Source organism: Phytophthora parasitica (genome assembly GCF_000247585.1).
Source record: "Phytophthora parasitica INRA-310 unplaced genomic scaffold supercont2.1, whole genome shotgun sequence".
NCBI lineage: Eukaryota > Oomycota > Peronosporomycetes > Peronosporales > Peronosporaceae > Phytophthora > Phytophthora nicotianae.
Window position 1 is genome coordinate 726,508 of NW_008634126.1, and position 21,970 is coordinate 748,477.

The window sequence follows — 21,970 nt, forward strand, 5'->3', positions numbered from 1 at the left end:
ACCATTCGTTTTGCAGCCCGCTTCTACAAAACCCGCACCCCGTAGTTCTCGAGCTCCCGTTGTCGCCTATGCGCTACATCTAGCGGATACCATTAACGGATATCGTGTAGTAATCGTAGTCCATAATCTCCCCTTGCAATTAAACTTGCTTTTTGAGCCGGGGCACTGTTAGTCGATTGTGAGCCGGTACATTCGTCTTTAGTTCGTTTTTGATTCACTTTGATCTCATTCCCCTCGCCGGGACTCCAGAACACTGCAGTGCACCCTTCCCCTCCGGAACGCACGCTCTGCTTGCTTGGATATGCTGAGAGAGGAGGATCTGTCGATTGGGATGTTAACCTTCATACGAATAGTCATACTCCACCTTCCACCATGACTCGTTCTTATCATCATAGTTTGCTTGCCTCTCTCTCTCTCTCTCTCTCTCTCTCTCTCTCTCTCTCTCTCTCTCTCTCTCTCTCTCTCTCTCTCTCTCTGCAAGCTCTATGCGTCGAGCGACGCATTCACCGCCGATCTACTGCTTGCCAGGATATGCAACAGATCGAGCTTAAATGCGACTCTTGAAGCAACTTAACTTGTACAAAATGTCTTCATTTGAGTTTGAAACGACTGCGTGCTTGACGAGAAGATGACAACACATCCTAAGCTTTTTAACGCAGGCTTGTAGTGTACATGTAGTGAAACCAGCGTTAATACATGTAATCGCATCATGATGCCAGCAGCTCGTTGTATGCTGGCACAGTTCGACAACAGCACGATCGTGATGGCGGAGTCAGCAGTTGGCGCAGGAGAAGCGCTACGATCACCCCAGATTTAGTCTTTGTCGTGGATCGGTGCACGGCCAACCACACAGGTATTGTGACGCGGACGCATTCATGTCCGACGGTAAAAAAAAAGAAGAGGCCATCATCATCCTCGCTGCAAGAAAAATAAACTACGGTACTAGTATTTCGCATGCGACTGAATGTGTTGCCATTGGCAACTTGCCAACAGCATCGGATTACGTTGCCAGACGCGACGCATGCTTTCAGCTATCTCGGTTTACTAGAAATTGTAGCAGATCATCAGCTTCAATATCATCCTTTTATTTAAGTATTTGGAAGTCAAATCAAATATTCTTCCAAATTGATTTGACACTTTAGGAGCACAGAACGAATTGTGCAATAATTGTACAGTCAATCAAAGCGAAGAGCAAAATTATGGCGACCAAACGCGCTCGTTCGCACTCACCTCCATCAATCCACGTCCCCCCTCCACGTAACACATTTGCCACTCGCGGCTGGGTCTGCATCCCGAACCTTCTGTCACTTTCAGAACTGCGCGTGCTGCAGTCCGAGTGTAGCGAGCTCTACGCTCGTGAATCCACCGAGTCCATCGCCGCTCAAGGATGCGTTCTGGACGGCATGGCACAGTGTCCGGTACATTTTTACATTGACTTGTTCTTGCAAGTCGTATTATTATTTAATTATGACTAACGACGATAAATAAAAATGTTCTCTAGATGCACGATTCCGACCTGGCGCGAGTACGCTCTAGTTGTTACCTGCAAACTCGCACCAAACAGTTAAAGAGCAATACCGTTGATACGGAGATATTCGAGTTGCTACTCTTTGAAAAGCTACCAGCAATTGCTGGACAGCTGATGAAAAGTTATGAAAAGGCTGAGACGGGGACGGACATGTTTTTCTTCAACGAACACTACGTGGTGAAGCCTCCGAGAAGCCACGTGGAGTTTCGTTGGCATCGAGACGACGACGAGCAACTCGCCATGTGCGTGCATCGGGACGAGATCCCAGCGTACATATCGGCCTGGTGTGCCTTGGACGATGTGACTGAAGTTAATGGTGCACTGCAGTTCGTGCCACTGGATGAGCTATCTGGGTCGGATGAGGAGAGTTTAAAGCGTCATGCAAGTGAACCGATGACAGCGAAGGCAGGAGATGTGCTGTTCTTCTTGTCAAATGTGTGGCACTTTTCCTCAAGTAATGAGTCGGATGGTGCTCGTCGAGCATTTTACGCGCAGTACTCAAGAGAGAGGATTACAGCTCGGCCGAATGATCCATCGCCGTTGAGTTTTGCGATTCCGTGCAGAGGATTGAACTCGGTATCTATGGGAGAAGAAGCCACGAGGAATGGGAATGACATGGTGAACAAGAAAATGATGCATAATTTGGAATAGATTTGCTTTACGTGACAGAATCGTTGTGGGCATTCGGAAGCAACTTGTCGTTGAAGGTGGCGGATATAGCGTGCTTATTACTTGTGGGACAAAGAAGTACATTAATCTAGAACCGATGTATGTTGCGGCTAATGAAGCTCGCCAATACCAATGCAGTTCTAACTTAGAGCTTTTAAGTACTCGTGGGTTTCAAGCTAAGCAAAAAATTCGAGTATTCTGGAGTTACGATCAGTAAAGAAACTGAAAAATCACATTGGCAGGCCCCCAGTAAGGGTCGCTGTCATCGACTCGGCGATGGCTGCTGCTGGTGGTGGTCTATGGAGCTGCTACTTTTTCTTGGTGGTAGATTCACGACCATACATTTTTCTCTACTTTTCATCAGCTTGGACCATACAAAGAACAAGTCAACCAAAGTCTCCCGTTTCCTTGGGGCGAGTAAGTTCTTTGCCAAACCTCACAGTAATCACTGCTGCTCTACGGTAGAACTACCGGAATAAGAAAACACAATCGGATCCTTACCGCCGCCACTGCCCCCTCCTCTTCAGCCACGCAAAACGTCCCCCAAGCAACGTCAATGACTATGCATGTGAAGCAGTGCAGCAGTGCACGACAAATACATGTATGAAATCCGCTATTGTGATCATCACGCTGACTTCAGAAAGCAAAAAACTGCGCAAGTATAGTCGTCAAGACCACCGGAGAGCTTCCCGCCTAAGATCTCAACGCAAATGAACGCGCTGTTTTCGCTTGCCCTCATTGAACCATCAAAAATCTTGCGAGTTGGTAGTACCAACTTGGTTCGTCGCAGCATACGACGCCTGGCTCAGATGCGCAAAGCGTGATGGATGAGTGTCATTTCGGAGTCGATACGATCGCGCTGCATCGTCGACCCCATTGTAAAGTTTTCGTAGTTAACAACTGGTACTGCTGGCCTATCTGCCAATGTAAGTTGCGAATCGCAACACGAGCAGTGTATGACTGACTGATACTTAAGTAAACAGTTTACGGCCGACAATGTACTCACCATGACGATCTCGGACCAATGATTCATGCTTTTTTGCTCGAAAGATCTCCTGAATCATTTGGAGATTACTTCGATCAGCACAACAAGGCAAACAACCAAGCAGATATGCCTAGAAACGCTTCGCTCTGCGCTTCCGTAATGCCGAATCCCAGCGATGCGATTACGATCTCTATCCACTGTGGCAGTGGTGATCATGCAACGTCTATCATTCTACCGCGGCACCATCATCTCGCAAGAAAACTGGAGGAGCTCGTGTCCTCCGGTATGACGACCCAAACGCAGCCTCTAGCACAGCAGCCAGACGTTATCCGTGCGTTGTCATTGGTGGTAAAATACATCAACGACTCACGCCATGAAGGCCCAGATTCATCGATCGCTGCTCTCTTCAACTCGCTTTGTCCGCCACCACGCCGTGTGAGCGCTTATGTTGGTGATGCCCAGGTATCAAGTCAACGGGCTTATCATCATCCACCTGAACAACCAGTTGCCCGCACAAGATATCGTCGCGGTGGCAAACACTGTGCTCGAAGTGTCAAACACTGCAACGTTATTGGGTGTGATAACATCTCAGTGAGTCATGGTTTGTGCCGTGGACATGGTGGCGGTCGTCGTTGCCATTATATGGGCTGCTCGAAGAGCGCTCAGAGCCGCAGCGTGTTTTGCTGGTCGCATGGTGGCGGACGCCGTTGTGAAGTGGAGAGCTGTATGCGCTGTCGAAAGTCAAAGCACTTCTGTTCCGCCCACGTGCACTTGGAAAAGGCTTCACCAAAAACGTATCGAAGAGGAGACGAGTTGCTGATGATGATCTTGAACGACGCCAACGAATACCCCGCTCCAAGACACACGCCTTACTATGCAACTCTGCCGAGTCTGCAAGAAGCATTGAAGAATACGCAACACACGTCGATGATAGATTAATCCGCTGAGAGGACGGTGTTGAATGAAATCTGCAGCATTAATTTCCGTAATGCCTCCAAGTTCCGTAGTGAGTCACCAAACAGAATATCAGTCAGGTATCTAACTAGAAACTCTAGTCGAGAACAACATGTCAACAAAGCGGGTATAACTCATTCGCGGTTGTCTTCAATGTTATTCCATCCGCCATGATTTTATCTTCCTTGCCTATCTCATGCTGTAGTCAACAAAGAGTACAGCTTTTGAGGATCTGTATCTAGAGTTTGATTGCCATATTGGCCTAGAAAAAATAAATCTGAATCAGGTTAGTTGACTGCGTAAAATGCGAGGGTTATGATACTATTGGCTAGATGCTATTATAATTAGAATTGACTAATAAGCTGTAGCTCAAACTCTGGAAGCACATGGGCTAGCGCCCTGAAGTCCAGGCGCTATACTATTGCAATCATATTGTTAAATCTATCAGAAATAGATATTCTCGCAAAAACAAAATAATTTTAGTGCATCTGAAGTTTATATTCGTGTGAAATCTATCATATATCTTGTCTTTCTTGTAAGTGAGATGCATGTACAGTATATGTCATTTATTTTATTTCGGTTAGCAATTTCAGTTATCGTGCGTATACATACTTTCCATCGTGATGAAGATGTCCTTCTTGCAGCGCAGCACGAGCGATACAATAATGGTACTTCCTTTTAAGACGAACGCCATAACGAGGCTGCGGAACAGAACTAGAGATTATTGCATTATTTTTTTTTTTTTTTGCTTCTGTGCTGGAATGCCTCGCGTTCTGTATTCCTATTCCAAGCTAAAATACTTTGAAGTAGATGTTTATCGTATTGTGGGCATCCTTGATTGTGCCCTCACTTAAATCAGTACTACAGAGCCTCTCTCTAATAGTTATCAGATTGTAATCATTGGTAAAAAGCGTATTTTATTATGCCATCCCCCCTCCTTTCTCTGCTGTTTGTGTCACTGACGCATAGTGAGTTGGTTTTCTCTCTTTACCAGCATTGGTCTTTCCTCTTTCAAGCAGCTATAAAGTTAATAAGGCACACTTGTACATGTAAATATATCGCACAAATCGCTGCGATTTGATTTCAACGGCTATTTCACTACAACATGGGACATACATCCCTCACTCAGTGCGGGGTCACCTTCACACTCGAAGGGTAATATACAACTCTGATAATAATTGAGGTGCAGCCGCTTCATCTGCAGCCACAGCCCCCGTCCTCTCTCGACGTGCCTCCGCGTCACAACAAGAGGGTGACTCATCATTTCGCGTCCAGGTCACCTGCCACGCAGCGTCTAATATCGCAGGCGACCATCTGGCAACGCGAGGCCTTCGAGATGACTTGCAGTCAAGTTACTCCATGTTCCGGCGGCGTCCAACGCCCTTCCGATACCGAAGCGCCTTCTTGGCCAACAGCACGTTGCTCCGAGTACCCAGAGCGTTGTTGTTAGCGGCTAGAGCCTCGAGGTTACTGAGCTTGGAGCTGTATTCGCTCCTGGCGTCCTCGAACACAATACCTTGGGCCGTGCAGATGAAGCTCTCAGACTTGGAACGATGCTGTAGCGCCAACAAGGGCTCGCCAGTGTGGTCTACAGCCAGCATGAGAGGATGGTGGTCGTCCACAGGTTCATTGGGCAGCGGCACAGAGCAGGCTGGGTTCTCCTCATCCTCTTCCAAAGTGGCCAAATAGTGGTGCTTGTAGCTCTCTGACATCGAACGGCGTGGTGGCGAGATCGACGTCATGGTGATTGAGAGGAACTTGTTACGGACCGAGCAAATCTCTGAATGGGGGGGACCAGTAGGGTCCATTCGGCCGAGTCGAGTCCATCGTAGCTTGGTATGTCACTGGTGGAAATTTCCGCCGACGACTCATCCCAACGCGATTTTTGGAAGTTTTTTTTTTTTTTTTTTTAGATAATTCCGCCCTGCGATGACTATTAAACTTAGCCACTTCCTTTGCAACTTCGCAGGGCTAAATTGTGCGTTTATGAAAACACAGGAGGATTACATATACGATGGCGTGAGGAACTGGCGACTCGGTGAGTCTTTGGCAGCATCGCATCTCGCAGTCCAGTCACTGGGCTCCACAGGCGGAAACAGTTAGCGGCTCCGACTGATTTAGGCAAAGCCGTCAACTCCTTAGTGACAATGGTGTTCAACAACTGTGCGTTTTGCGCTAAATGATTTCCTACGATTAGCTGACTTCAGGACTCTACGTTAGTGTAGATTCTTTGATTGGTCTAAAATTTAGCATCTTAAAGCTTTTAATGGATTCTATTGGTCAATTCCCACAACAATTACTTTGCAGCAGACAGCTTTGTCTCCGATCTTTGCATAGCCATGCACACACTTCAACCACGATTTCCAAGTTCAGTATGGGTATGGTATTTTTTACCGTGCGCGCCCGCAGCTGTGTTCTTCTGGCATAAATGCACTAATTCGTTCTACTTGCTGAGCCGATGCGTTTTTCCATCGTTGTAGTGAATCTGGTGGGCTCTGTCCGGAGATGCCCATTGCAGACTCGAATGAGACTGCTAATTCGCGACGTAAAAGGTGTTAACGGAGAAGTTACCGCTAACGCAGGTGCTTTGTACGAACTCCTGTTCTGTACAAACAGTAAATTGCAGTCTTTTCTGGCGCCGTTGGAGATTCGAAAATAGGCGGCTTCATGATGAAGTTAATTGCATTTATCTGGAACAAAACTCGACGAACCGGGCTGAGTCGCCACAATAATTTCGAAACCTCCTTAGGTATCGGTCTTACGCACGGCGGAAAGCCGCAAGGACAGACACGGATGACTGGAGCACATATTTCCGCTTTTCCCTAAGACTAGACAACATGAAGCAACATGAGCTTCATCTAGAAGCTTGTCTGGGCCTGCAATAAAGACTCTTTGAGTGTACTATACGTTAATATCGTTGAAATTATGGATGCACGAGTCACGACGGCTCAATACTTCTGCAGAATCCAGGTGAGCCTCAAAAAGCGGCAGAAAAGGCCAGCGATCCAAGGCCAAGTCGAGTGCATCGCAGGTTTCACAATGCAATTCACTCGTCGCAATCGCCAGTTTTTGTGAGAAATAACGGATGATAACGGACATGGTGAATACCGCCTAGTGGCCAGCTCTGCTCAGCTGCGGGACCGTCCATGGTGGCACTGCGTCGGCCTACGGAGAGCTCCAAGGCGGCGGTGGCCACAACCACCAAGTCCCTATCCGCCGTATCACTAACCAAGAAGACGGTGCGTATTCTTTGTGATCACCTTTGTGGTAATTATTAGTTTGATCATTTTCTTCTTCTTGTTTAGAATGCTTTGGAATCATATGTTGAAGAGCTCAAGAACAACCTCGAGGTATGGCAGGTTAAGTAGAATTGATCGTTAATTTATCACACGCTGAAGCGCTGCTTGCGTACAGGTTCAAAGCCGAGAAGTGACACAACGAGATGAAGCGCTACAGGAACTAGTAGGCAAGGTGATGATCATCGATTTTTCGTGATGTCATGGATTAGATACAATTTGTTAACTACATATCGCCTTGTATGCTTTTATTAGGTAGATATGCTGCACGACGCCTTCAATTCACTGTCTGACGTCGTCACATGTGAAGTCGGTGTGTATACACCCGATATACTTTAAATTTTCTTCTTCTCATTTTTGTTTTTTAATTCAGAGGAAATACAGAAGCAGATTGCGACCACTACCTCGCAATTGCAGGATCGGGTAGCTAAACTGGAGCATTCTATAGGATTGCTGGAGTCTCAAGTGCCTCGTATGGATGGCAAGCGCCGACAACTTCAGGAAACATCGGAACGGCGCTTTCTCACTATCCAAGAAACCTGCTCTAAGATCGAGTTGGCTATTTACGAGACCCAATCGGAGCTAGCTCATGTGAAAAATGCCTCGGAAGATCTCATGACACGAGAGCGAGAGGCTGCACATTTGCAGAAAACCCTACAGCTCTCACAAGAAGATGCGGTGGACGCTCTAAAGCGACTCAAAGAAGAGAGTAGCCAACTCCAAGTGGAGCTCTTCGCTCTTAAAGAGCATACAACTGGAATTACCACGTCAGTTGCGAGTGATGTTCAAGTACTAGCGACAGAATATTCGACACTTCGAGGCTTAGTATCGAAGCAACAATCTCAGTGGTTAGGCCAACTCAAGACACTACAAGAAACTTTTGACCGACAAGGAAAACTGGACAAAACGCAGCTTTCTCAACGATTGGATACACTATCCGATGCTGTTGCATCACAAGAACATCGTACAAAAAATGCGGTTGACAATCTACTGAAAAATCATACTCGTATCCGATGTGCAGTCGATGAAGGCATGGAGATCTGTTCGCGAGAGGTCCGAGCGTTGAGTAACGAGGTGAAAGCTATTGAAGCCGACCAACAAGAGAAATTCGATCAGGTTGTTCAGCAAATGGCTACGAGCTCCATTGAATGTGATCAACGATACGACGAGCTTCATCTCGCGCTTAGATCGATCGCACATCGGCTCAAAGTCTCGCTGTAGTGAGGCTGACGCCGTCTTATATACTATCCTATACAAATAATATAGACCTTTTTCATCTTGAAAGATCACCTATCTTCCAGCTTCACACGTAAAACGGGTCGGCCTCCCTCGAATTCTCGTTCACGGGTACAGCCTCGGGAGTCACGTATTTCTTTTTGTACTTGTCCTTGAGTGACGCGTATTTGCTTGAAATGTCCTGTACCAACAAATAATAAAGTTAGTATGGGATGTAAGTACCAAAAGTTCACAAAGTCTCCCACCTTCTCCTTCTTGACCGCCAGCAACTCCTCGTCCAAATCCCGAAGTGTATTTAACTGTTGGTAGTGGTATTTTCTGTGACGCCGTGCACGATGGAGTTCACTACTACAGCAGAATCTCAGTACTTCCATTACGAACAGCGTCAACAGTCCGTAAGCCGGAATGAATTTGTCCTCTTCAAGTCGACGCAATTGCTCATCTCTAAAAAAAAATCAAATAAGTTCACATAAATACTCACAAACGTCCAAAAAAACCACTTTTACGTACGTGATCTTGAGTTCTTGTTGATGTTCCCGCAGGAATCGATCAATAGTGGATCCTTGGGTCAGGATCACCACAGCCAGCACCAGTTCGGCCAATGCGAGGAGGATAAGCAGGTATGACGAGCACGAGAGACACACCGAGCAGCTCCGATTAGATGCTCCACACCAGCTCATTAGCGCCGACAGAATGAGCAGAGCCCCCACGGCCAGAATTGGCCCGTAAAGCCATTCAGGAGCATAGTGGTTTAACCCTGTAGTCGGTTAAGTTGAATTGAAAAGAATAATTAACAAAGAGAATCCTGATATCAGAAAATGAAATCTGCAGTACCGATGTAGAGGCTGTAGACGGTGAGTGCCACACCGAACAGCAGGTCCACGCCATTGAAGACGAAGAGCGCGCTGCCGGAGCAGCACTCACTGCACGAGTCGCCGCACATTGTTCTTCGCTGCAAGCCGAATTTACTGTCAGCGTAAATGTGCTCTTCAACTGTTATGTGCTTTGTAGAGCAAAAAAGCAAGTTGAAGTGGTTGCTCTTGTCGCCGTTTTCGGATTAACTGGTGAGGAAATGGAAGGATCGAAGACTGAGTGAACATCCACTGCTCCAAGTCACATACTGTTGAAACTTAAAACAGTACATGTATGTCTTGTGCTTGTTCAACAAGTTTAATAACACTTTTGAAATGTTTATCGATTGTTCAAAACTAAAAAAAAAACTTGTTACTTAAAATATTTTACTCTGGTGATGTAGGCGTCTATAGTTTGAGAAGAATTGGCGATATTTCCATCGCCATCGTGTTCCTTGTCGTTTGGTTCTCTATGGTCCAGTCGAAATGGGGCAGCTCTGCATTCGCAGTGGAACTACCGGGGATCGCGTTGCACCGTTTGGTCGTCGAGAGCGCATTTCGCGGTACTTGAGCGCCTTCTTAGCGATCAGCGCGTTTCGCTCCGAGCTTTCGGGGCTCAAAGCGGTCTCAACCAGTCGCTCGGCCTTAGCGACAATCTCGCGCTGGAATTCCTCGTCCTGGAAGACCACACCGTCGGACGTTCGTACGTACAGCTCCGTCATAGAGAAACGGGCGAGCGACGCTTGAAGCTCCTCGGCAGCGTTGGTGCACCCTTCAGATCGTGAGCGTCGTCGAGGGCCCATCTTGGAGGTCTTTAGACTTGTTGTAGTGGTGCCAGCCATGATAACTAAGGGGTTTAGCGAGGAACTGGGTCTTTAGCTGTCGAATCCGAAAATGAGCCGATTAGGTCGGGTGCACAAGCGGGCTGCGGCGGTGGCTACCGTGCTGGAGAGTCTCCAGAGCCACTGGAGAGTGGCCAGACTGGCCACCAAGTGGCCACATCAAGCCTGGCTGCCAGCGTTACTCCGTGCGAAAGGCGGTGGGATTTTTTCTTGAAAATGAGACGAAGTCAACACTTCTGAGAATGCCCATTGCGCGGCTTCGACTGCAATTTTTCACGCTCGACTCATTGCATTCGAGGCCAGGTCTGGAAGCTGCTAACAAGAGTGTGGGGACACAGCGTCAGCAAGTGCATTCTGACGGGATAGCCAACATAACAACCCATCTAGTCAATTGATCGAGACGAAACGCGGGTCAGCGATGGCCAGTGCTACGATGAGAGAAGGTTTTTCTACAATCCACACACACAGGATGATCCCGACGCCGTCCGGCCCGAAGGTTCCCGGCTGTAAATGACTTGAAGCTGAACTCATTGACTCATTGAGTTCAACTCGGCAAACGTTGCGTCAAGTACATGAAAAATAATCGATCGATGAATGGAACTTTAGCTGCGTGTCATGCTAGTGAGTCGATGGTCATGATTTACTGCTCGATTCCTTCGTGAGGTGCCGCATTTTCAGACACCAATCTCTGCCAGTTCTAGAGGGTTGGCAAAAATGGAAGCCCGTAGCAGAACACAGGAGAATGGAGCGCGCACAGCAAGCATAAATCATAGTCGCGCTTTCGTCGTAGACATGTCGTCTCCTATGTATCCTAGTCAGCGTTGGGACACACGTGAAACATTGATTGTTGATCTTCCGCTGGACTACCCTCAGTCCGTGTGAGCTAGTCGAAACGGTATCAACTACACTAATACCTAGTGTGTTGCACATTGTACGTGTTGCACATTGTACTCGACGGCATCTCTATGCTTGACGTCTTTTTGAACATACAGTATGCAGACAACTACAAATGGCTTCAACTTGAAATGAAAAAAAAAAAAAAAAATGAAATTAGCTTCTGTCACCGAACGTTCGTGCATTACAATGTGCATCATTCCTTGATATCAAACCGACTCAGTGACACCATGGGCTCGTGCTCGGAATTTCTGGCAAGTGCTGGGCTCTTCATCTTCAACGCCGTAGACCTGGTTGCAGGCATCGCACTGTGCGTCTACAGTCTCTACATCGGCACAAACCACTTCGCTCCGTTGTGGCTCTATGGTGCGTCGCTGTTGGAAGAACATTCAATATCTTGGAAGTCTCAGTCTCACCGAATGTATCGTAGTCCCCTTGCTGGCAATTGGCAGCGTTCTAGTGGTCGCATCACTTATGAGTGGCTTCGGACTGGCATTCCGAAGTTGCTCGGGCTGCATGGCGCTGTCATCTGATGTGTTGCTATGGATTTCGCTCGCTGAACTTGGTCTGGCCGTCGTCATCTTCACTCAAGGAGGAACTATCAGCAGATTCTTGCGTGAACACAGCAACGAACTCAAGCTCAGGTAGGTCTATTGCCTACCGATATCGTTGTAAGACTGCTAATAGTTTCTTACTTGTATTTACTGGAAAGTGGAGATGAATTGGCACAGTATGAACGTCACAAGTTCTATCCGGCGTATGCGTTGCTGGCCTTGTGCTTGGTGGAAGCTCTACGCCAACGCTACAGTACAACACTGCACAACGCGAGGCTTCGTCGACAGTACCAATACGAAATGTTGGCTTAAGCTACCTTACCACCCTCCATTAAGAATTAGGAATTTGGTAAGAATGGTCGAACCACATTGCTGTCATTATCACTAATAAATCGTGTTTCGATCGTCTGCGTGGCCATCGGAGGGTTCAGCGCTCCCGGTCTTCCCGGTCTCTAAACTGGCAGCTCTCAGACGCTTTTCCGCTTGTTGAGGCTTCACTTTCTTCTCCTTTCTGCCACCGAAACGCAGCAACTCGAAGCACTTGTGCGTCCAGGACTTGACCGTGAGACCGAAGCCTTTGACGCCCTTGCCTTTGACGACCACTGGCTCAGCGTGTTGGATCTCATCGTTCGAACTGAGGTCGAGCGTGAAGTTGGCGAGGAACGGCAGTTCGTCGCGATGGAAAGCGTACAACACCGAGAGCTTGTGTTTGTCGTGCTTGACGTGCTTTGCCTTATGATTCGAAGCAGCTTTGTCCTCGTCTTGCTGCTTCAACCGAGCAATCGTCGAGACTGACGGATCTCCACGCACAGAGCGGAAGCCGCTGGTAATTGCCGGTCTGCGGCAGCTCTCGGGTAGACAGAGCAGCACACAATCCTTGTCCTTGAAGTGCTCAAAGACTAAATCACAAAACAACATTTAGAAGCTCTAAATTTTAGAACTCCATGACTCAGAAACGTACCATTAGCGAGGAACAATGGGGCACGCGTCTGGTACATGGCGTTCATACTGAAGAGCGAGATAATCGCCGCATTGTTGCGGAGCAAGCAGCGCTCCGCCCCGCCCAGCAGTTGCTCAGCTACCTGGTCCACGGAGCGCGTTCCGTCCGCCTGGATCAGCTCACACACGCCTCCCAATGTCGAGACAACGGCCTTACTGTGAGCATGGAATTGCTCCAGTCGAGTCCGCACAGTCTCCTCTGTGTCGTCTGTGCGTTGAATGACTCGCTCAGCCACATCCGACGGTGGAGGGTTGAATTCCATGTGGTACGTTTTGCCGGTCTGCGGGTCGAGACGTCGACCAGCGATGCGCTTCACCACTTCGTCGTCTGGAACGTCAAGGGCCAACACACAGTCGGGGATGATCCGTGCGGCCAGTAGCGCTTGAGCTTGAGCTTCCGTGCGTGGGAATCCGTCTAGCAGCCAGCCTTGAGTCTTGCAATCTGGTTGTGCCAGACGCTCCAGCACCACATTAACAATGAGCTCATCTGGAACCAGTTGACCGTTATCCATGTAGCTTTGTGCTTGGTTACCCAGCGATGTGCAGTCACGAATGGCTTGACGAAGCATATCGCCAGTGGACAAGTGTACGACGTGCAAGGCACGCACCAGAAGTTCACATTGAGTGCCCTTGCCACTCGCTGGAGCGCCCGTGATGATTAACCGTGGAGGGTTTCTGACTCGAAGGGGTCCTCGAGATCCTCGAGCTCGGTGGATCTCATGCACCAGTTTCTTTGTAGTCGCGTCGCGGGATTTAGCGGCGTCAACGTGGATAATGGTGGAGATCTTGACGAAGTTCTGCTGTACTGCCTCACGGTGCTCTCGATAGACTGCGAGTCTTCGGCCAACTGGAGCTTCCCTGGCTCCGACACCATCACGCTGACTTGCATCGTCATCTGAGAGCTCCAGAATGGCTACAAGATCGGGCTTCGCACCTTGACTCAACAGTACACGCGCTTGAGTGTCTGTGCGAGGATACCCTTCAAGTAACCAGCCACGAGTCTTGCAGTCTGGTTGAGTGAGCCGATTCAACACGATATCTTTGACTACGTCGTCTGGAACTAGGTCTCCAGCGCTGATAAACCGGGAAAGGTCAGCATGTTGATTAGTTGGGTCATTCGCTGCTTCACGGAGCAAGTCTCCAGTACAGACGTATACAACGCCAAACTCTCGAGCCAGCCTCGTGCTTTGAGTGCTTTTGCCAGCTCCTGTGGGACCAAGAACGATGATATTGGGCGGTCCACCAGAAGACCGAGCGAGATTCCTCGTAGGAGCTGGAGATGGAGCAGGAGCGATCGATATTCTAGCGCCTGGAGGGGCTGACGTCGCAGGATTCGAAGGTTCAGGGCTCGAAGGTTGGGGATCGTCGTGTATTAGATTTGCCTTGCGATACATGTCCGAGAACAGTCGAGCATAATTATCCACCTGATCCGTGTCGATGGAGTCTGTACAGGCCAACAAGCCGCATGGCTGCTGCGTGTCAACACATTGCGCAACGAAGCACGCTCGGTGTTCGTCCTGGTTTGATAGTACACGAGTTGGATCTGTGGCAACATCGAACCAAGTGTGAACTGCATGTCGTTTAGCCTCTTCGTTCGTCTTCACCATCGCCTGGAGTCGATCAATCTCCGCATCAGTAGACAATGCTTGTCGTACGAAAACACTGGGAGTGTAGTCCGTGCGAACGGCACGGTAGAACATGAGTAGTCCACCAGTACTAAGCCCCACAGCCTCGTAGCACGAAAAAATCTGCGACAACACCCCGAGCTCCTCCAAGTCCACACCGATATGCGCTGCCAGAACGACTCCACCAAGTTCCGGCCGAATAGTGAATAATTGATGCAGCAGAGCCGGAAGCACCTTCCGCTCACTAGCCACTGCCGGGTCATAACGGAACGCCACGAGCAATAGACAGCCTTGAGGTTTACCAAATAGAAGCCTCTTTTTCAAATAGTCGCGCACTTCAGGCCAACGTGCTAGAGCTGCAGGGATCTGGTCGTCGAACGATGCGAAACCTGCCAGCGTTGCATGACTCGTAGCTGCATTTCCTTCACTCGAGGTAGCAGCATCTTTGACCTCGGCACAAAGTGTGACTTGTGACGTCTCAATCAAGGCGCCAGCATGGGTGAGTCCGAACAACTTGCGTCGCGTACTTGACTCCGGTGCAGGCAGCAATTCCACCGCCGCTTCGTCGGCTTCGACACACGCACGAACGGCCAGGTCCATTGTCTTGAGCCAAGCTGGTTACCCGCGATGTGGGGTGGAAAACAAAAAGTGTCGGACAGGAATAGCGGACTATTTCGAAGTGGTTTGCTTGTCGGCACAATACGAGATGAGAACGAGCTACGTGTATTCTCGAGCACCGAATAACGGATTCACCACAGCTGAGGGCTGTATGACGCTCTGGGTTGTCGGGACATCCCATGCATGGTGTCAACGAAGTCTATGCCGCAGGTTTGCTCACACGTCGCAGGAATTTATGTGTACCGTATTTGTGGTACCGATAAAATTGTATGCTCCACTTCGAATCTTGAGGATGGCGCCACGTACAGCTCCAGACTCGCCGGAGGCTGGCACCATGCGGATGCGGATGCGATTCTTGGCCCCTTACTACGTTTGCAATGCCATTGCACTGCTCATGTATGTTCCAATCCGCTATCAACGCAGCAGTGAAGCGCTGCTGGAGAGAGAAAACTTCCTCAACTTACCACTGGTACAGCCTCATTTAGCGTCTTTCAGCATTGCTTGTTTGAGTATTTTTATTCGTTAATTACTGAAATTTATCATGTAGGAGCAAGAAATTTTCTTGCTAGCGCTAGGTTCGTGGCTGCTGAATTATCGCAAAAAGGCAACAGCAGACGGCGTCATCGCGCTCTTCTTCATGTACGGCAAGATTGCTGTCCTGGCGTCACTTTACTACTTGGACATCACCCTGTTCGGGTGGTACGCGGTCGTCTGTTTAGGTAATAATGTCGAAGCTGGAGAAATGCTTGAATGGGGATAATGCTAACGTCATTTGTTGTGAAGTGCTGTTCGCGGCGGTGGGACAACCCAGATACGAAGGTCCATCCAAGATAGCTGAGCTGGACCCTGCAGCTGTGGAAAAGCTGGTCAAAAAACCTGCTGGATCCAAGAAGAAGGGCCCGCCTAACTCATGGCTTGTTTTCTACTACGCCGACTGGAGTGACTCCTGCGTGGAGCACGAACCCATGCTCGCTGACCTCTCGCTCAGGTTCGTTTGTGATACCTGGAGTTGCGTGGTCTTTAAGACGAGAGCAATAGATGAACCCTTGCGTTGTGTGCCAGATATTCCTCGAGCACGCTGCAATTCGGCCGGGTTGACGTGAATAAGTGGTCGGACCTGGCTGTGGAGAACCGGATCAATGTGTCCACGTCGTCGTGGCAATTGCCGACCTTGGTCCTTTTCCAGGACGGCGAAGAAGTCATGCGCTTACCTCCAATTGACGAGAACGGAAAAGTCACGAAGACGGTGCTCGACCGGGTAAGGACGCAGCGGTTCTATTGATCACAGCTTTGTAGAAACTGCCAAGGCTCTATTGACGGATTTCTCACCGTCTTGTATTTGGTAACGCATTTAGGAGGGCCTTATTACTGTTTTCAAGCTCCAGGAGCTGAAAGAGGGCAAGCCGACGGCATTTAAACCGAAGATGAGCTAGGACATGATGTCGATTGTATCACGCTATACTGATTCTGATCCGTTTGTTTTGTACTAAGGGATTTTAAATGGAATTACTCTTGCGGGAAAACCAGGGCAATAGCAGTACTTGTTGCTGAAGGAAACCTTCCTTTTTTTGAGTTCCAGGAGTGCGTAAGATACTGGTGTGGTAAACATAACGGCAGCAATCAGACCATCACTCCTCAATGTACCTGACGCAAGCGCGTCAGCGCTAATGACGTACATGTGATGCGGTGATCAGGACACGCCTCTCAAAAACGTATTGCCTTCCATGCTATCAACACGGGTGGATTAATAACGAGAAGCTGGTGATGGCAAACCCACCAGCAGCCAAACAGCATGCTGATGATCTAATCATCCAATTCTAGGCCTTCTGATGACGTTGTGTTCTGTTTGCAGGACTCGCTGTGCCTTTCCTTGTTTCTGGATAATGCATGTTTCGACATACATTTCGCGCGAGCCGTCTATCTGACAATTGTCTACTGGATAGGTGATTTGAGGATCTCTGTTTGTAAAAAACGATTTTCAGCGCCATTCATAAGCTCGACCATGCGGAATACAGGCGAAAAACGACTGCCCGACCTCTTTGAAGTGCTTACAGATGGGATTAACTTCAGATTGGGTATGCAAGGACCCTTTACAGACTCAGCTCAAAGTAGGAAGATGCATGTACATGTACCGTAAGCGAGATGGCCGGCGGAAGATGCATGCATCTACGCGTAAGTACACGCATCTAAGGTGTTCTTTCAACAATGATCTCTATTATACAAGACATACATGTAAGACGACATTGCCGTACCAAGGAGAAGTTGTCTTTCGTTTTGATTATGGCTGTGGCATGATTGGTCCGAGGAGGGACCAAACGGTTTGGTTGTTTGGTCCAAACCAGACCCTCATCTGCTTTGGACTGTAAAGTGATCCCAACATACTCCGCATACGGTACCAGTTTCACCCAAACGTATGGCAAATTGTATGCTCCTCACGAACGAGATCGCAATCTCAAAGTTTGAGTCAAACAAGTCGCTTTTTGTTGTCATGTCGTCAAGCCTAAGATCGGCCAAGATTCTCCACCTCTCATTCGCGCAAAAATAAACCAATCACAACTCGCCGCCCCTTCAGTTCAAGTTTGGAGCAAACTTTCCCACACGCCGCCAAACCGACGCCTCCAGATCCAACAGCACTATTGAATCTGCCACGTGCCACCCAAGTCGCCGCACAAGCCCTAGCAAGACCTACAGCAAGCCTAGACCATAATTCCTTTATCAACCATGTCCGAGTTCAAAATGACCATTTGCTGCATGGGCGCCGGCTACGTGGGCGGCCCTACCATGGCTGTGATCGCCGCCAACTGTCCGGACATCAAGGTGGTCGTCGTGGACGTGAGTGCGCAGCAGATCGCCAAGTGGAACGCGCCCGATGAGATCCCCATCTACGAGCCTGGCCTTAAGGAGCTCGTGGACGCGCGTCGAAACAAGAACCTGTTCTTCTCCACAGACCTGGACAAGTACATTAACGAGGCCGACATCATCTTCGTATGTGTCAACACGCCTACTAAAACCAGCGGTATTGGCGCTGGTAGCGCCGCAGACACGAAGAACTGCGAGGCCTGCGCACGTAAGATCGCAGACGTGGCTACTGAGGGCAAGATCGTCGTAGAGAAGTCCACCGTGCCCGTACGCACGTCCGAAAGCATCAAGGCTGTGCTTCGAGCCAACTCGAAGGGTCTTAAATTCGAGGTGCTCTCGAACCCGGAGTTCTTAGCCGAGGGCACAGCTATCGACGACCTGCAGAAGCCTAGTCGTATTCTGATTGGTGGAGCCGAGACTCCAGAGGGCCACGAAGCCGTGGAGAAGCTTGTAAGCGTGTACGCCCACTGGGTGGAGCGTGAACGCATCATTACCACGAACGTCTGGTCCTCGGAGCTGTCCAAACTGGTGGCCAATGCCTTCCTGGCCCAGCGAATCTCGAGCATCAACTCGATCTCGGCTGTGTGCGAAGCTACAGGCGCGAATGTGCACGAAGTGGCGCGTGCAGTCGGTGCGGACGACCGTATTGGCGCCAAATTCTTGAACTGCTCGGTCGGTTTCGGCGGCTCGTGCTTCCAGAAGGATATCTTGAATCTAGTATACCTGGCCGAGAGCTTCCACTTGCCGGAAGTGGCCGACTACTGGCGCCACGTGGTGACGATGAACGAGTACCAGAAGACTCGCTTTGCTACGACCATGATCCGCCGGATGTTCAACACGGTGACGAACAAGAAGATCTGTATCTTCGGCTTTGCGTTCAAGAAGGACACTGGCGATGTGCGTGAGACTCCGGCCGCTACGATCGTCAAGTATCTGCTTGAGGAGAAGGCCAATGTGGCTGTGTACGACCCTCAGGTCAAGATTGAGGACATGATGCACGAGCTCGAATACCAGGGCGTGAACAGCACCAACCACCCGCAGATGGACAAGCTGCTTAAGGTGTATAACGATCCGTACGAGGCGGCTAAGGACTCGCACGCTATCGCTGCGCTTACCGAGTGGGACGAGTTCAAGACGCTGGACTACGCCAAGATCTACGAGAACATGACCAAGCCTGCGTTCTTCTTTGATGGACGCAATATTCTCCCGCATGAGAAGATTGCCGAACTGGGTGCCAAGGTGTACGTCATTGGCCGCGCCGAGGTTATCTCGGGTGAACTGCCCTTTTAGAGCAGAGTAACCAAGTAGTGAGCAGACATTTTTTTTAACTCTGCAGTGCTGTTGCTGAATGCCAGCGTTATACTCTTCGTGCTGTCTTCCCTTAACGTAAATCAAATCAAGCCTTGAGAGTCTGCTTAGCATGAGTCCGACACGATTTAGTTCTGTTCAGTGTACCACAATCGAAGTGCGTGTTCAAAACTCAACTCATGAGACAGTCAAGACCACTCCACGGCTCGACTAGCCAAAACGCACCGTAATAGCGATGCGCTAGCAAGTACTACATGTACCAATACAGCGCCCGACCGCAACTCCAAGTACAGCTACTCAATGAAGTTCTTATAGAGAAGATCTGTTGGTTGCTGTTGCTTTAAGTAAGCAAAAGCTATTGTATTGGGATTTTTTTTCATGTGACCGAATATTGTGGGTCTGAATAAAACTCTAATACACGAGTAATCAGAAAGTACCATGACACGTGTAAGACCGTTAATTCCTAGACAATGGGGAGTACTGCGACGAGGATTGTGTCGCTGTAGAGCAACCACCGCGAGCTGCAGTAACCTTGTACTTGTGCGGTGCTCCTGTGGAAGCGATCGTCCAGCGGTGACGCCTCTTGCGTCACGCTTCGAGTGATGATCCCAAATTGGCATTGGTACACCGTGCCCTAATTAAGGTACACTGTGCCGATATTGGCATAGAGAAATATTATGTACCCACAATTCTTTTAAATGGAATATCCTTTATACACTAAATATGAATTATTACCATTGTATCAGCTACGGCAGCAATACAAATTAACTTTTCTATTCACTTATAAAACAAAGAAGAACCAATTTGTATCACAATAACAAATCAGAGTAGGCAGATAAGTTCGGAGCGGATGTATCCGCCATGTACGTCAAGCAGTGGCCTTGCACACGAACTGTTCTGCCAGAACTTGAGCCTGTCGGAGCCATCATCACCGATTCATTCGTCGATCGGAGTCCAAGGTGGGAGGCAACGCACCGCATTCTCATTCAACGAGCAAATCGTCTCTATTCCTGTCTTGGCCGCTAAAAATGAGCACGACCGCATTGCTACAAGCCTCCACTTCGCCACCCCCGTCGCGAGAACCGGAATACGCCGCGCTGGAGCAGCTCGAGTCCCCTCTGTCCCATGCAATCGACATGGGGGTCAAAGTCTCACCGTCCGAGTCAGCGGCGATGGCAGGTGGTGCCTACGTGACCGCCTCGTCCAGTTGCGGTGCCTCGACCGTTAAGCACAATCCGTTCACATACACGACGCCCGTGGACACGTACGAGAAGGTCAAGATGACTATCCTGTGTCTATTGGGAGTCCCACTGATTCGCGTTGTGCTGCTACTCTGTGTGGGATTCCTACTCACGCTAGTAAGCCACTTGGCTCTCATTGGGTACAAGCCATTGGACGCTCACTCAGGAGCTCGTCCACCTCTGCCACGTTGGAGACGTATCGTTGGATCGCCCGTACCATATCTACTGCGGTCGTTGATGTTCATCGTAGGCTACTACTGGATCCCGGTCAAATACCCGCCGAATTTTAATCGCCGTACCATGCCACGCGTAATTGTGAGCAACCACTTGACGTTCTTCGACGGCCTCTACATCTTCACGTTGCTATCGCCCAGTATCGCCATGAAGACAGACGTAGCCAACCTCCCGTTGATCAGCCGAATCGTGCAGATGATTCAACCGATTCTGATTGACAGAGGAACCCCTGAAGGGCGTAGAAGAGCAATGAACGACATTACGTCGCACGTGGCCAATCCCAGCCAACCCCCGCTACTCGTATTCCCTGAAGGCACCACATCGAACCAAACGGTAGTTTGTAAATTCAAAGTTGGCTCCTTTGTCTCCGGCGTACCGTGTCAACCGATCGTGCTTCGGTATCCGTACAAACACTTCGATATGAGCTGGCCACCTGGAGTTTCGGGCCTGTACTTGGCTCTACGAGTGTTGTGCCAAGTGTACAATCGACTAGAAGTTGAGATTCTGCCCGCGTACTACCCATCGGAGAGAGAGCAAAGGGATCCTCAATTATACGCCAATAATGTCCGCGAGGTCATGGCCAAGGCGCTTGGAGTTCCCACAACGAATCACGCGTTCGAGGATGTAGCCATGCTGATGCGTGTCGGAGACTACGCCACTAAACACGTCGTACCGCTGACAGACGTCGGTGAAGTGATCTCGCTTACGGCATTGAAGCAAGGCGACGTGGATCGCCTCGTTGGGTACTTCCGTCAACACGATCTTGATAAGGACGGCCAGTTATCGATGCAGGAGCTGCGTGCGCTGTTCCCCAATGACGATCCAGTGATCGTCGACCAGCTCTTTGACCTCGTTGACGTGGACGACAGCGGACTCATCGATTTCCGCGAGTTGTGCTTGGCTCTGCGTGCATTAAATCCGCAGAATATCAACGAGGGCGACGACGCGTTGGCTAAATTCGCGTTTCGGCTCTACGATCTCGATAACAACGGAGTCATCGACGCCTCCGAACTGGAACAAATGCTTCGCTTCCAACGCATTTTCTACGGCATTTCTGAGGCTAGTGTTGCTGCAGTAATACGTCAAACTCAGACAGAGAATAACAGGGGCATCCCCTACAAGCGATTCGAGCAATTGGTAGTGCAAAACCCCGAACTGTTGTGGTACGCCCGCGACAAACTCGAAGTCTTACGTGGCTCAATGCGAGAAAGCAGTCAGGAAATCCTCCCTCGTCCGTAGAACTGGTATAATTAAATGTACATGGGTAGAACGAAACG

The 21,970-nt window shown here is 49.3% G+C and overlaps 11 protein-coding genes across 18 annotated transcripts; 7 read left to right on the plus strand and 4 right to left on the minus strand.

The window, feature by feature from the left end:
* Window positions 1-1,141: 1,141 nt before the first annotated feature.
* PPTG_00171 (hypothetical protein) lies at window positions 1,142-2,632 on the plus strand. The gene is made up of 2 exons (XM_008891534.1): window positions 1,142-1,418; window positions 1,502-2,632. Exons 1-2 carry the CDS (start codon window positions 1,200-1,202, stop codon window positions 2,177-2,179), a joined length of 897 nt encoding a protein of 298 aa, XP_008889782.1. The 5' UTR covers window positions 1,142-1,199; the 3' UTR covers window positions 2,180-2,632.
* A 341-nt stretch (window positions 2,633-2,973) lies between these two features.
* On the plus strand, window positions 2,974-4,339 carry PPTG_00172 (hypothetical protein). The gene is made up of 2 exons (XM_008891535.1): window positions 2,974-3,123; window positions 3,181-4,339. Exons 1-2 carry the CDS (start codon window positions 3,021-3,023, stop codon window positions 4,119-4,121), a joined length of 1,044 nt encoding a protein of 347 aa, XP_008889783.1. The 5' UTR covers window positions 2,974-3,020; the 3' UTR covers window positions 4,122-4,339.
* A 697-nt stretch (window positions 4,340-5,036) lies between these two features.
* On the minus strand, window positions 5,037-6,004 carry PPTG_00173 (hypothetical protein). The gene has a single exon (XM_008891536.1). The coding sequence runs from the start codon at window positions 5,942-5,944 to the stop codon at window positions 5,489-5,491; it is 456 nt and encodes a 151-aa protein (XP_008889784.1). The 5' UTR covers window positions 5,945-6,004; the 3' UTR covers window positions 5,037-5,488.
* Window positions 6,005-7,187: 1,183 nt separating this feature from the next.
* On the plus strand, window positions 7,188-8,653 carry PPTG_00174 (hypothetical protein; the record flags this gene model as incomplete). 3 transcript variants are annotated; one of them, XM_008891537.1, is made up of 5 exons in its annotated part: window positions 7,283-7,375; window positions 7,442-7,486; window positions 7,551-7,607; window positions 7,688-7,745; window positions 7,806-8,653. In XM_008891537.1, the coding sequence occupies exons 1-5, from the start codon at window positions 7,283-7,285 to the stop codon at window positions 8,651-8,653; spliced, it is 1,101 nt and encodes a 366-aa protein (XP_008889785.1). The 3 variants fall into 3 exon arrangements, with proteins under 3 accessions (XP_008889786.1, XP_008889787.1, XP_008889785.1); XM_008891538.1 differs by having other exon boundaries at window positions 7,188-7,375; window positions 7,551-7,745; XM_008891539.1 differs by having other exon boundaries at window positions 7,191-7,486; window positions 7,551-7,745.
* On the minus strand, window positions 8,314-9,746 carry PPTG_00175 (hypothetical protein). Its single transcript, XM_008891540.1, has 4 exons — window positions 9,503-9,746; window positions 9,179-9,425; window positions 8,914-9,112; window positions 8,314-8,849 (listed from the first exon to the last, which is right to left on the minus strand). The coding sequence occupies exons 1-4, from the start codon at window positions 9,609-9,611 to the stop codon at window positions 8,736-8,738; spliced, it is 669 nt and encodes a 222-aa protein (XP_008889788.1). The 5' UTR covers window positions 9,612-9,746; the 3' UTR covers window positions 8,314-8,735.
* Window positions 9,747-9,819: 73 nt separating this feature from the next.
* PPTG_00176 (hypothetical protein) lies at window positions 9,820-10,940 on the minus strand. Its single transcript, XM_008891541.1, has one exon. The coding sequence runs from the start codon at window positions 10,359-10,361 to the stop codon at window positions 9,990-9,992; it is 372 nt and encodes a 123-aa protein (XP_008889789.1). The 5' UTR covers window positions 10,362-10,940; the 3' UTR covers window positions 9,820-9,989.
* A 134-nt stretch (window positions 10,941-11,074) lies between these two features.
* On the plus strand, window positions 11,075-12,784 carry PPTG_00177 (hypothetical protein). Of its 3 annotated transcripts, XM_008891544.1 has the most exons (4): window positions 11,327-11,621; window positions 11,686-11,899; window positions 11,968-12,158; window positions 12,241-12,272. In XM_008891544.1, exons 1-3 carry the CDS (start codon window positions 11,327-11,329, stop codon window positions 12,119-12,121), a joined length of 663 nt encoding a protein of 220 aa, XP_008889792.1. In that variant the 3' UTR covers window positions 12,122-12,158; window positions 12,241-12,272. The 3 variants fall into 3 exon arrangements, with proteins under 3 accessions (XP_008889790.1, XP_008889791.1, XP_008889792.1); XM_008891542.1 differs by having other exon boundaries at window positions 11,075-11,621; window positions 11,968-12,784; XM_008891543.1 differs by having other exon boundaries at window positions 11,156-11,621; window positions 11,686-12,428.
* On the minus strand, window positions 11,916-15,552 carry PPTG_00178 (hypothetical protein). The gene is made up of 2 exons (XM_008891545.1): window positions 12,771-15,552; window positions 11,916-12,708 (listed from the first exon to the last, which is right to left on the minus strand). The coding sequence occupies exons 1-2, from the start codon at window positions 15,031-15,033 to the stop codon at window positions 12,194-12,196; spliced, it is 2,778 nt and encodes a 925-aa protein (XP_008889793.1). The 5' UTR covers window positions 15,034-15,552; the 3' UTR covers window positions 11,916-12,193.
* Window positions 15,288-16,886, plus strand: PPTG_00179 (hypothetical protein). Of its 4 annotated transcripts, XM_008891546.1 has the most exons (5): window positions 15,288-15,520; window positions 15,599-15,770; window positions 15,835-16,039; window positions 16,114-16,309; window positions 16,407-16,886. In XM_008891546.1, exons 1-5 carry the CDS (start codon window positions 15,344-15,346, stop codon window positions 16,482-16,484), a joined length of 828 nt encoding a protein of 275 aa, XP_008889794.1. In that variant the 5' UTR covers window positions 15,288-15,343; the 3' UTR covers window positions 16,485-16,886. The 4 variants fall into 4 exon arrangements, with proteins under 4 accessions (XP_008889794.1, XP_008889796.1, XP_008889797.1 ...); XM_008891548.1 differs by having other exon boundaries at window positions 15,835-16,309; XM_008891549.1 differs by having other exon boundaries at window positions 16,114-16,886.
* A 746-nt stretch (window positions 16,887-17,632) lies between these two features.
* On the plus strand, window positions 17,633-19,494 carry PPTG_00180 (hypothetical protein). The gene has a single exon (XM_008891550.1). The coding sequence runs from the start codon at window positions 17,773-17,775 to the stop codon at window positions 19,198-19,200; it is 1,428 nt and encodes a 475-aa protein (XP_008889798.1). The 5' UTR covers window positions 17,633-17,772; the 3' UTR covers window positions 19,201-19,494.
* A 752-nt stretch (window positions 19,495-20,246) lies between these two features.
* Window positions 20,247-21,932, plus strand: PPTG_00181 (hypothetical protein; the record flags this gene model as incomplete). Its single annotated transcript, XM_008891551.1, has 1 exon — window positions 20,247-21,932. One exon carries the CDS (start codon window positions 20,247-20,249, stop codon window positions 21,930-21,932), a length of 1,686 nt encoding a protein of 561 aa, XP_008889799.1.
* Window positions 21,933-21,970: the final 38 nt, after the last annotated feature.